Consider the following 13,285-nt stretch of genomic DNA (forward strand, 5'->3'; position numbering starts at 1 on the left):
ATGTGCTAAAGATACATACGCAGCCAAGACACAGTACCTATCTGCAAGTAACTTACACTTCAAATGGTAACTGAAGTTGTCAAAAAAAGATTCAAGTGGGTAAACTCCAATCAGAGCCCTGTAAAGTGGTACGATTAGAATTTGCAGGTGAGGGAGCTGGGGTTGAGATACTCAGAAACTCATCCTTGCTGCCACTGTGAATGGAAACAGAAGCCTAAGAGGGCCATGAGGAATTAAAATATCTTTTCTCAACTCTTCAAAGGTACACTTCTATCCCAGCTTTAAAATGGCAGGGAAGGAAAGCCACTCTTTGGCTCTACTCACCTCCCCTAGTCTGCACCTAGGCAAGAAGAATGAGCTGTCACAGACTCTGCCTCTTCTAGCACCATCTGGATTTCTATGGGTGGGGGTGGGGTGAGCAGCACACACAATCACATCTTTGTCCTACAACCTGGAAAGCCACCATCCAGTCATTGGTATGTCCTCTAGTCCACAACACCGCCACTGTGTTAGCACTGCTATTTCTTAGCTGTGTCCTTAGACAACTTACTTTCCCAAGGTTTGGTTTCCTCATCAACGAAATGGGAATAACATAGTACACTGCTTCACAGGAAGGTGGTAAGAATTGAAAGTGCTGTTTATATAATACTTAACACAATACGTGGTACATAGACAATGTTCAACAAATAGGAACTATCATTATTATGTTTCTAAAAACCCTATTCCTCCCAATCATAGTCTTTCTTAACTACCAACCTCAGTGCTCAAATCCAAGCCTGTCAACACCGTCCCTGGGTTTATCACCTCTGAAGGAATCAGCCTCTTCCCATAGATCCTTCAGAAACCTAAAGGAGCTCGATCTTCTTACCCACCAAATTCAGTCTCCCTCAGCCTCCAAATTTCATCTCCTCCAAGAAACTCTCCCAAAGACTCAAGAGACCCGGTCAATACTTTTCCCAGACTCTGCCTCTGGGTCTCTGTTCTCACAAGTTCTCAGCTCTTACCTATAGGTGATTTACACTATCAGTCACATCCCATTTAGAAAAATGGAGGACTCTGAGTCCTCCCTGTTGTCACATTCCACGTCCACAGTTCTAATGCACCCTGGGTACTTGACAAGTACTGATGGATAAAGAGGAACACAAAAATCATAAAAATGATTCATCTCGAACTCCAACTCCATGATAACTAATAATGATGTCCAAAAAGCTACAAGAACTGAAAACCTAGAAGGTTGGATATGACAAAGAAATCTACTAATATAACTTACATTTGTTTATTGCTTCATAGTTTATAAAGTGCTTTCACATCCATAACATCATTTTGACAACAACTTGGAGAGGAAGGCCTAATAAGTATTATTATATCTGACAGAGGCAAAACCTGAGGCTCAGAGAAGTAAATTAGTTTGTCCAAGAATCGAACCACGATATAAAGTCTTTTGATTCTTCCAAGTTGTTCTTTTATTTGTTGCTCCTTCATGCAGACTCTAACCTCAAATGATGGGCATGCTCTACGCTATTACTACTACTACTAATAATAAAATTTTACTGAAAAGGGACCACATGGAAATAAAATCACAGAGAACATATTCAAGAATGACTTAATTACCTTTCTGGAGTGAGGAACTTTCCTCACTCAATCCTGGGAGTGCTGGCTACAATGACGCATGCATTTTGTTCAGCAGCCATGAGCCACCATCCCCAGCCAGCTGTGTCTCCTGAAGTAGCACATGGGGAGGCTCTCAGGGGAGCTACAGGCAGCCTCCAAGCACCTGTGAGTGGACTCCCACCCTGCCTCCTGCTTTCCCTCCTCCTTACACTTCTGGCCCCTCTGAAAAGCCAGAAGCTTCATAATTGATAATCATGGCAGCTGCTCTTTTTGCAAAGACATCTCTGAGTTCTTCCATTCCTGCTATCCACAACCAGTCTCACATGATACCAGGCATCCAGGAAAAACAGCTCCCTTCCAAACAACAATCTGCAGATGCAGGAGGTAGCCACCACCACTGACAGCGTTCCCACAGAGAGGGCCACTGCATCACAGAAGAGAATTATGTAATCAAAAAAGCCTAAAACTTTTTCCATCTAGTCCTAATTCTGGGGTCCCTTTACCAACTGGCCTGGGGTTTGGGGATTCTAAAGGCTGCTTCCCAAAAAGTGGCCTGGTTTTGCTTCCTTAGAAGTGACAAGAGCAATGTTTTCTCCTTATCTGCCTCAAGGGGTGCCTAGCAGGCAAAACCTCAGCTTCTCAGGACACGCAGGCCAAAAAGAGGCTGCAAAAAGAGATGGGATAATGTTTAGGGAAGAGGGGTGACTCCAGGGCTGGCTCCAAAGGCAGCCATCCCCTATAAAGCAACCAGTGGGGCCTGGCTTGATTCGGGCCAATGCCAATGTCAAAGAGGGCCTCTAGGCCAGAAGCTCCAGATAGCAGCAACCCTCAGAATCAAGAAGATGCATTCTACTGGGCAATCAGCCATTCAGAACAAGGTCTCACAGAGTGACCAGAGGTTCGGGACACAGAGCCCCGCCCCCCCGCTGCCCCCAGGCAATGGAACTGACAAAATCCAGGCCCTGCTCTTAGCAAGTGGAACTGGCCAAGAGGTCAAGCTGCCTGGATGGGGCCAATGTGGAAGAGAGAAGGAAAGCAAAAAGAAGGCCAGGGTTCATCATAGCCAAGGAGCCAGGCTGAGGCAGCCCCAGAAAGTCCAGATCTGGATTTTCAAGAGGGCTTGGGACAAGGAAGGTAGAGGGAAAGTGGAAAAGGGCTTCAGAGACAGCAGCGCCACAGAGCCAAGGAAGGTGGGTAATGACACCAAGCCAAAAAAAACTCAACAGATAAGGAAGAGACAGGTTTGTCAAGCTGGATGGCAGGAACACTGAGGTTTGAATATAAGACATCGTCCTTGTTATCCAGTGTAGTAGTCGTCTGTGAAGCCAAGGGCGGAGGGCAGCAGAACCAGCATATGCAATGACCCAGGAATTGGAAGGGTGCATTTCAATGAACCTATGTTTAAAACAACATGATGTTTTTGTTGGTTCAGTATAGATGAATGGCAGAATGTAAGAGACAGGTATAGAGGGAGCTGGATAATCTGACAGGCGCAGGATCAGAAAGAGCTGCTTATGACAACCCAGAGATTTTGGACTTCATCCTGGATGGGAAGCCATTAAAAAGTAAAGGCATACATTCATCCCTATAACAATTATTTACAGAGTACCTACCGTGTGCTGGGCACTAATCAAAGTGATGGGGATATAGTGGTGAACAAGGCTGACACAAAACTGGAACTCACATTCTAATAACTCCATTCTTTGCACGCTGGCTGTGAAGATTATGGCTTGCACGTTTTGCCTGTCCTTTGAGGGTAGAGACTGGGCTTTATTCTCCACTATAATCTAAAGGCTTGACTAAGCTTCTTCTATATAGTAGGTTTCCAATAGCATTCATTATGGGAATGAATGTTTTCTGTATTTTCTAATAATCCTAGAAAAAAAAAGTAAGAGTATAACACAATCAGATTTATATTTTAGTACATCATTTAGGCAGCTGGGTGGGGGCAGCAGGGATAAGGCCAGACTAGAGACAAGGGGTTTTCAACTAGGGGGATGTCACTGTAACTAGGCGACAGATAATGGGGGTTCGAGCTAGAGGAACAGTGGTAGAGATGGAGGTAGTTTTAGCTCCTTGGCCAACTAATTCAGGCAGAGCTCACTCAGCCTTCGCAGACTTTGTGTTTCTCTCCTCAAACCACTGCAGCCTCCTTTAAAACCTCATCGACTTCTGTTCACTCTACACCTCTGCATAATTTACTTGTACCCCAGATCTCCCAGTTTTCAAGGTCAAATGCAACAAAAGACAGCTGGTCAGATCCGGGGTGACCCTGGGCATGGCCTTGGGCGGTCATAACGCTGCAGTGAGTGGTGGTGATACATGAGGTCACTGGGACTTTAAATCAGTGTTGATGAATTTCCTCTGCTGCCGAGAGAAAGCAAGCCAGAAACATCCTTGCTGTCAGTGCTGATGGCTACCTCGACAGGGACTCTCTGGCACTGCATGAAGACTGGCTATAGAGTACCAAGCATATGGCCTCCGCTTTATTCACTGGTTCTGACTCTAAGACGTGCTTACCATGAGCCAATACAATTCCATGTAGCCCCTAAGACATCAAGTGATTTAAGACAGGAGAGCAGCTCTAACCCATATTCCATACTTATAACAAAACCTTTATGGGAAGCATAGAGTGGCTCGTGTGCTATGAACTCAATTATAACTCTTTTACACAGCATTTCTGAGTTTACAAAATCCATCACTTATCTTATTTGCATCTTTCAATCACCCTGTGGGCAAGGTAAAGCAGATATTATTACTCCCACTCAGTAGATGAGAGAAGCAAGGCTTGGAGAGGTTTTCACTAGCCCAACGTCATGTGGATTGTAGGTGACAGCAGAAATTCCAACCCAGATCTCACTCCACATTCAAGACTCTATCCATCAGACCTCCAACTCTGGGGAACACTATGGTTTACCAGAGTTGTGAGTTAGCTTCACCGTCCAAGTCCTCACTGAGGTTATTCCTTTCCGCATGATTTTTCTTAAGACACTGATCCAGATTGTGAATCTGCAGAGGGCCATCATGTCTCTCTCTGTCAGACCCAACTACCACCTAGTGGTAGCCAAAGCCATAGCCCAGGCCCACATTCTGATCAGAATTGTCCAGAGAGGAAACTGTTGATGTACAGGGCTAGCAATGAGAAGAATGAGGGCTCTGACAGCCAGGTTCAAGTCCTTGTTTTGCCATGTACTGTGGAGCCTCAAGCTTGTGACGGCTTTCTCTCTGCACTTAAATTTCCTCACCCCTAGAATGAGGGTAGCAACATCTGCCCTACCCACCACCCAGGGGTCAGAGCCAATAATGGTGTCTGTCTTCTCCCATTTCTAAGCAGTTACCAGACAATGCTGGATGCACCCACAACAGAGCAGAGAGAACTAGTCCCTCCCTGGAGGCCTCTCCACACTAACCTCATCACACTAGTAGACAATTTGACTTTCAATCTAACCAGGAAGATTTAAGCCACCTAACAGGAGCTCTCACACTTTTTTCCAGCACACTTCTACTGATTATTTACTTTGTTCCAAGCCTGGCCCTAATTATACAAAGATAAATAAGACAGTGTCTGCTCTCAAAGGATTCAAAATGTGATTTAGAGACGGATATATTAATGGTTACTATATTACTATAAATACTGTATTACAGTATTAGGCAGCAACTGTGCCTTTTTTATGAATTCTTGGCACCTTGCACTGTGCATGGCCCACAGTAGGACGTGGTAAACATTTATCGAATAAATAAATAAAACTAATATATAACATGATGACAAAGAATACACACACTTCAATGAAAGCATCTCTCTTCTCCACTTCAAAACTTGTGTCTTCATCTATCCCCTTGTTTCTTTACTCCTGTGTGGAAAGCGCCCTTCCTCCTTGTGGGAATTAACTCCTTCACGATGATTTCAACCCTATCTCTCGTCTCCTTGGGGGCCTTGTTCGGCTATCCCACCTCCCTCTTCCATCTTTACTCTCATCTCACTCTCTTTACTCCCTTCTTTCGGCCCTCTGACACACTCCAATTTCCCCAAGCTAACTGGAACTAGGCTCTCCTTTCACGTTCCTGAGTTTGTTCTCATCCTCCTCTGACCACCAAATCTCCTGAAACGGTCGTTCGCACTTGCAGCCCATATTTCTCATTGCCCTTTCATTTCCTATGTCTCTACGTCCCTTCTTCATCTTCCACTGAAACTTCTTTCAGAAGTGACACCACACCTCCCATCACCAAATCCAGCGGTCTGTTCTCAGTTCCCAATCTCCTGACCTTCCTGTTGAAACCTCCTTAGCTTCTGAGATGCTGCAGTTCCTGGCTTGCTTGCTCCCTCTCTTGTCAATACTCAGTCTCTATCTGGCTGCTCTTCCTCTGCTTTCCTCTTAATGCAAGTTCTTGCCAAGATCCCTCTGCTACTTTGCATTAGCTCCCTTGAGAACTAATTTAATATCAGCGCTTGCAATTCAGGAAGCCTTTCCAGTCACCACTTCCCACCCCAAACACCCCCTACCCCGATCCTCCAAAATCCAACAGAACCACAGGGACCGAAAATACAAGAAATAAAAGGTCCCCAAGGACATAGAAAGAAATGGAATCAACACATTTTCATTGTCAGACTCTTTCTTACAGCCTTTGTCACATTCTACGTGTCCTGCAATGAACTTAGCCCTGCAACTAGTTCACAAGACCCTGATACAAGAACTGTTCTAATTTTCTCTGCTTCCCCCATTTGGCTCATGTGGTACTTGGAGAGACAGGTATATATAAGCATCTATTGGATAAAAGAAGAAAAACTAAAGATGAATGTGTGTGAAAGCTCTCGGTAAATCATGAAGTGCTAAAGGACTGACTTAAGACCCGTCGTCAATAGACTTCATAAGAAACTTCAGGGTTGGTCAAGTATATTACGGGGTCAGAGCCTGTCTGTCCTCTGGCTCTACAGGATGTCGGACACCCAAATGCCTGAAAACACAAAAATGCCTATTCTTGAACTGGCCTGGGACTGAGACATGCAGACTGTAGGAGGAGAGAGAGAGAGAGAGAGAGAAAGAGAGAGAGCTGTGTAGGGCCATATACCTCTGAAGCCACTTCTTTTATTTATTTTTCATTTATTCAGTCAGGAATTAGCCACTAAGCACCTACAAGGAACCGGGAACTATTCCAGATACTAGGAACACAGCCTTGAACAAGACAGATAGCCCCTCGCCCTCCTGGATGCTCTATTTTTTCAGTGAGAAAAGATGATAAATATAAATAAATAAATAGCTAGTAGTAAATAAGTGCTTCTGTGTCATATCCTTAACCATCTCTTTCAAACAAGACAGCCCTGTCTGGTGGCTCTTTCTCTCTTCTGAGTATACTCCGCTTTGAGGTTTGTTTTGGGCTATTTCTCCTCCTATTAAGTCAGCGGCTACAGCTCAGATGTGCTAGCTTTTCTAACCTCCAGTGAAACAACAGTCTTTGGGAGAACACTGCTGCCCCATTTGGAGAGGCCTCTAAAACCTGCTGCACTTGAAAGGTTTGGGCTGCCCAGGACCGTGGTCTCAGAAGCTTCCTGGTCCTCTAAGAAGAGCAGTGATGCTGTGGATTATTTACCCGAGAATGACTTGGGAATACTTTTTCAGGCTGTGTGCAATTCTGTCAGAGCCCTCTGGACTCAGCTGTTTGCTGGTGGTAGATTTCTGTGTTATTTAGGGCACCAAAGTCCCACGGTCTTGACACAAACTTAAAATTAGAAATGCATTAAATATAGGAAAGGAGGAAGGTCATTCAGGAAAGGCAGCCTTCCGAGGGAGCTGCAGGACAAAGACGCCCTGGAAACTTCCAGCTTCATTAATGGGTTTTACGCAGTATTCAAGTGGTATTTCTCCTTCAGAAATAACACTGTGGAAAGCGTAGGGGACTGGCTCAAACCTCAGCTAACACAGCTGAGTGAGTGACTTTGCAAACTAAAAATAGCTTCTTTCCCACTCGTTCTGACAGATTTTACTTAGACCCTGTGCACAGGTTGATCCTCCAACAAACAGTTTTAGTCCTACAGCACAATGAGGGCTGATGGCATTTGGGCTTGACAGTTACCCAATCCCTGGTTCAACCCTTGTTTATTTCCGCGTTTCCTGCCCCTGCTCCAGTGGCTGCGTGTGTGCACACACGTGCACGTGTACGCTGAGCTCCCTGACTGCGATTTGGTGCTCCTCAACCAAACGTGGGCAGAATTTAAACCAGGAACATGACTCAGGACCATGGCAACAGACTGCAGCCGGAGCGAGGCCCTCAGAAACACTGGAAATCAGCTGCCTTCCTCCAGTCTTCTAATTCCTCGCTAGCCTCTCTGGGCCTCAGTTGTGAAATGATAAACATTCTTATTCTGGCCCATTTCACAGCATCACACTGGGATAAAACAAGAGAATGAATGTGAAAGTGATTTTCCTTCAGACAGTACTCCCGTCAGAAGGATGGATGGCAGTGAAGGGGCAGCTAGAGAGGCAGCAGGACTGTAAAACTAAGCTGGACCACTGGAACGGGCAGGCATCCCGGCTGTACCAGCAGTTAAGGCAGATCCAGATTCACGGTTTTAGTTCACGTTGTCCCCACTGCCTGGCATGTCCTTCTACCTTTGTTGAGCTTCTACTCATTTTAAGAACCCAGTTCAAAGGATACTTCTTTTTGTTAGTGTCTTCGGAATTAATCATTCTGTCTTCACTGCTTCCTTGGCCTGTCGTACATAGCACTAACAGCACTTTTCACTCTGTACAGTAAGGATTTATTTATGTACCCGGCAGTTCTTTTAGGCCAAAGACATGTATTCTTTAGCTTTGTATCCATCTCCCCACCCACCGGCACTCTGTGGCCAACGCGGGAGAGCAGGAAAGGTGGGACTACACACACAGAGCCTGGAGGGCCTGCTGGACGGGGAAGTCAGGAAGGTCATGTCGCCCAGGCCTGCCCGCCCCCAGCAATAAGGGCACAGCCACAGGGACAGGAGTCAGAGCCAAACTGCAAGTCCTAGGAGGACCAGGCGGGAGCATCATACTAAGTCCCAATGACCTAAACTGGAGCAGGAGGCCCTGGGGACAAGGAACAAGGGCAGAGAACAGAGCCAAGGCAGAGAGGCAGAGCAAAGCTCAAATGTACTGAAGCCTGGAACTTCTGTATTAGTTAACATTCCTAGGTCTGTCAAAGCTGAGCCAGCAGCTAGGGGTTAAGTGATCTTGGCTATGACATTGAGGGACACCAGGGGCAGGAGTCATTTAAGTAGTGATCATTTATGTGAAATAAGAATCACAGATGGAAGAGACTTCTAGATCTATAACAAACCTTAGGAATCACCTGATCTAACATCCCCAACCTACACATGGGGATGTGGGGGACTAAGGGTGCAGGAGGAAAGGGGGCCTGCCCCCAGATTCACCAAGTCAGAGCACAACCAGAGCTAGAACTCAAGTCTCCCGACTCCCATTCTAGACCTTGTCCCAGAGGCTGCTCACCTTCAGTCAAGTAGGTCTCCTGATCGGTTCACTCACACACCAGGTGCCCAGCTCTACCTGCTTCAGAATCCTGGAGGAGCCACAATGTACCCACTCAGTAAGCACAAGCACTTCTGCTCGACTATGAAATGCAGACTTCCACCTGTGGGTGGAGTTGAGAGCCAAGGTGCCACAGCAAATGTGCAGGTAGCAGCCCCACCCGGGGCCTGGAAAGCAAAAGGCTGCTGTGGTGCATGTGCTGTCAAGGAGCAAACAAATCTGTTCACACACATCCTGCCCTGACATGTGCAGGGCAGGGTAACCCCGATCACTGTGCGGCCCCTGGGATTTTCCAGGAGTGGTTAGACAGGCCTAGTATCTAAGGCAAATCTGACAGTGCATGAAGTACATAGTCCTCACCACTGCAAGAACATTAAAGGAAGGCCCACCTGGTCTAAAATCTCAAAGTCTTTCTCAGGCCAGAGATGAGACACAGCTCAAAAGAAAAGAATTGAGACTCTCAAGGAATCTGATTCCCAGACTTCCAGATTTTTTATCCAGGTGAGGGTACACATGTAAAAGGACATATGTAATTTTACTTCATCTATACAGAAAGTATGTGAGCTCCAAGTACTTCAAGTCCAAGTCCGAGGCCTACTGTTTATCTACTGTGGAATCCTGGACCAGTGACCTCTCCATTCTGAGCCCTAGTCTCTTTATTTGTAAATCAGGTTTATTGTGAAGATGAGAAATAATATATATAAAGCATTTAGCACACTGCCTGGCCCATAACATTGTATTTATTTGCTTGCTTTTGTTCACAGGAAGGGACACTTATTCCGCAGTCCAGCTCTATCTACCTGTGCCTTCTTCTCCTGCTTGGCTGTCCCTCTGGACCTTTCTGGGTAGACATCCTATATGAGGCCCCAGGCCAGACAGCTCAGTCCTCCCTCTGCTTATCCCCCGGACATTAAAGATGGAAAATGGCCAGCTGTGGGCCACACTCAAGTCCTTGAAGGTCAGGAATTATCAACTTAGTTCAAGGCGTTTCCCGACTCCACAGGAGTCCCTGTACCTCCGCGGCCAAGGCCCAACCAGGGGGTAATACCTGGTTTAGTAGGGCTCTTGTCTTGTCCAAGGTGACTAGGGCTTGGAATGGCATTTAGTCTTGACAATTACTCCTACAAGCTTATGCTGTCCATTGGCTTAGCACTGGGTCTCAGGCATCTCGATGCCTGACAGGCCAGACCTAGATATCAACAGCGGAGATAATTCCCAGTTCCAATTTATGAAAACTGCCTGGAGTCTAAACCTGCGTGATACTAGAGCAGAGATGGAGGGGAGCACTACATGAGGTTGCCACAGAGCTCAAGGCGATGCCTCAGATTGCCCCTCTAAGAATAAAATAAAAGTCACATCAATGTCAGGCTCTTAGGCTATATGTTAGAACTGGCCATGGCTGTCATAGTGCTGCACGTCGTGGCCACTGAGGGCATTAAAAGGCTTCAAAAGGGAAGAAGAGAAAGGACCCACTAGTTCCTGAGTGCCTGACACATGCCAAGAACTTTGCATGTAATTTTCATTGATGACCTTCTGATACTCAGAATAATCCATGAAGCCTTTGTGTTTCTGCTATGCTACCTGACCACAAAGTCTTAAATGTTCTGGGAAAGACAAAGAAAAGCAAAAGAGTCTAAAGGAGCAGTCTCCAACCATTTTGGAACCAGGGACCAGTGCTGCTATGAGAATCTAATGCCTGATGATCTGAGGTGGAGCTGAGGCGGTGATGCTGGCGCTGAGGAGCGGCTGCAAAACAGATGAAGCTTGGCTCACTCGCCTGCCACTCACCTCCTACTGTGTTGCTCAGTTCCTAACAGGCCACAGGCTGATACCAGTCCATAGCCCAGGGGTTGGGGACCCATGGTCTAAAGTACTATAGCACCCAAATGTGATAAGCAGACAAAACCCACTTAAATACTGCATTCCCTCATTCACTACTGGCGGGAGTAACTTCTTTCAAACAGAATCTAGAGAAATATAGCAAAAATCCTAAAGATGCCCATGGCCCTTGCCCCTGCAATTTTATCCCTAAATTTGCATATTCAAGAAACAGTTTAACAAAGTATCCACTGCAGAGTCCACCACAGTGCCTATACACACACACACGCGCACACACACACACACACACACACACACACACATATATTCTAATTGTCCAACATTCAAAGAATGATTTGGAAAATCCCAGAACCTTCCAACCATAATGTTATATAACCATTTTAAAGGATCTTAAAGACCAAGAAAAACAGAGTAAAGAATTTGTGATCAAAGAAGTGAAGATAGCGTACAAAACATTATAAATACTATCACCTGTAGCTTTGTAAAGTATGTACAAGTATGTACATACAGACATACAAAAAAAAAATGTAGCTGTGTTAGGGTATAAGATCATGGATTTTTTTTTTTATTAATACCATTTCTAAATTGTCTTTGCAATGTTGTTTAGTGTTTTTTCAATTAAGGAAAGAGAAAGTAAGACAGACAGACTCAACCCAGCACTAAGGAAAGACTCAGGAGGACTGGGGTTAGGATGTGAAGCAGAAATGGAGAACCGTCCTACATACCCGGGAGGAGGAGGCCAGGCAGGCCCCGGGGAAGGGAAGTCCTCTAGGTATGGAGAGGGTTGTAATTAGTCTGATGCTAATTACAGAAGTCTCACTAGCTTATTAATTTTTTTTGACAGACTCTGAATGAAGACTGAATTCCTTTATTAAGCCAACTTGGGTTCAGAGGCACATCTCCTGCGTGGCCATCCTCATTCTTCTCAAAAACTGAGCCTTTTCTTTTTTTTAAGGACAGCAGTAAAGTAAAATTTAGTAACATAAACACACACCCTGGAGAAATTAAGACTCCTGCCTTAAGCGTAGAAATTCAAGACATTTCAGGAAACTACAGGGGCTGTAGTTTCAGAATAAGCAACTGAACGACAATGTTTTCTACACTGGGAAATATAAACATAAGTGCCAAATACTTAGCCCTGCGTTAAGGGCCCCTTGATCAGGTTGCAGCCCATCTTCCTGATATTACCTCCCCACAGACACCCCCTCCAGGCAAACTGAACCACCAGTGGTCCCCCAAATACTTTCTTCACTTTCCTACCCCCTAGACTCTGTTCAAGCTGTTGTACCCACCTAAAAGTCCTCCTCTCTCTTATAGCTGCTTGCTCACGTCTGATCCATTCTCCAAGGCGCAGCTCAAAGCCATGTCCTTCTTGAGGCTTAACCTAATCCCTGAACCTTGAATTCATTCCTCATTCCTGAAATGGACCCATAGTACCTAGAACCTCCCTCAAGTCGTTACACACAGTCTGTCTCGCAGCTTAGTGATCTGGATAACTGCCTTTGCTACCATATTATAAACCACAAGCAACTGGAGGCAAGGACCCTTTTGGATTCCTGTGTGGAGGCTGCTGTCACACCGGGACTAAAGCACATAGCAGACCCTCAATAAACGCTTCACTGAAAGACAAGGAGAAGAGATGCATCATGTTTACATTATGTCACTTCCTACCTCAGTTGCTCCCGTTAAGCACTGCAGAGATGAAGGCGTGCTCTTCTGTGGTCTTGAGCAGGGGAGGAATGAACCCTGCTTTTCCCATGTCCAGTCTTCACAAGACTCCAACTTCCTCCCTAGTTGACCATAGTCTGCTCGGCCCCAGGTAAACACCTTGCCAGTTTCTAAAAACAAAACATTATTTGAGTATGGTTACATTCCACAGCTGTGCTCTCATGAGTAGGCACTAAATTATAAGAGAAAGTGTGAACATTTCTTTCAGTATCAACTACTATGTACCAGGAGCCTTCCTACCTTCCTGTAAAGAAAGCACAAGTATTCACATGTTACAGATATGGGAAGCTGATGTTCAGAAAGGAAAAATGACTTGGTCAAGATCAAGTAAGTGGTAAGTACCAGAGCTGCATTCCAACAAAGGCTGACCCTAAAGCCCGCGCTGCTGTATTTGATGCATATGGACATGACTACATAGAATGAAATGCTTCGACCACGCTTTATGGCCTACCCACCCTCTCCCGTCCCCACGGCCGCCTTGCGCTTTGCCCTGATGTCTGTTCTCAGGCTCTCCTCTCTCTCACCCAGTCCAGGGCCCCCATCGTCACCTTTAAGTCCCTCGGGCCTCTGACTTGCCCCATGTCACAATC

At 45.7% G+C, this 13,285-nt stretch overlaps 1 protein-coding gene across 3 annotated transcripts in view; it reads right to left on the reverse strand.

Annotated features, from left to right (window-relative positions):
* SERGEF (secretion regulating guanine nucleotide exchange factor) overlaps positions 1 to 13,285 on the reverse strand; it is a 181,393-nt gene that overhangs the window by 122,892 nt on the left and 45,216 nt on the right. For all 3 annotated transcript variants that reach the window (XM_016139512.2, XM_016139513.2, XM_016139515.2), the window contains exon 9: positions 12,639 to 12,805. In XM_016139512.2, coding sequence (XP_015994998.2) covers positions 12,639 to 12,805 — 167 coding nt within the window. The remainder of the gene's footprint in view (positions 1 to 12,638; positions 12,806 to 13,285) is intronic.

Source organism: Rousettus aegyptiacus, unplaced genomic scaffold, assembly GCF_014176215.1.
Source record: "Rousettus aegyptiacus isolate mRouAeg1 unplaced genomic scaffold, mRouAeg1.p scaffold_m13_p_5, whole genome shotgun sequence".
Taxonomy (NCBI): Eukaryota; Metazoa; Chordata; class Mammalia; order Chiroptera; family Pteropodidae; genus Rousettus; species Rousettus aegyptiacus.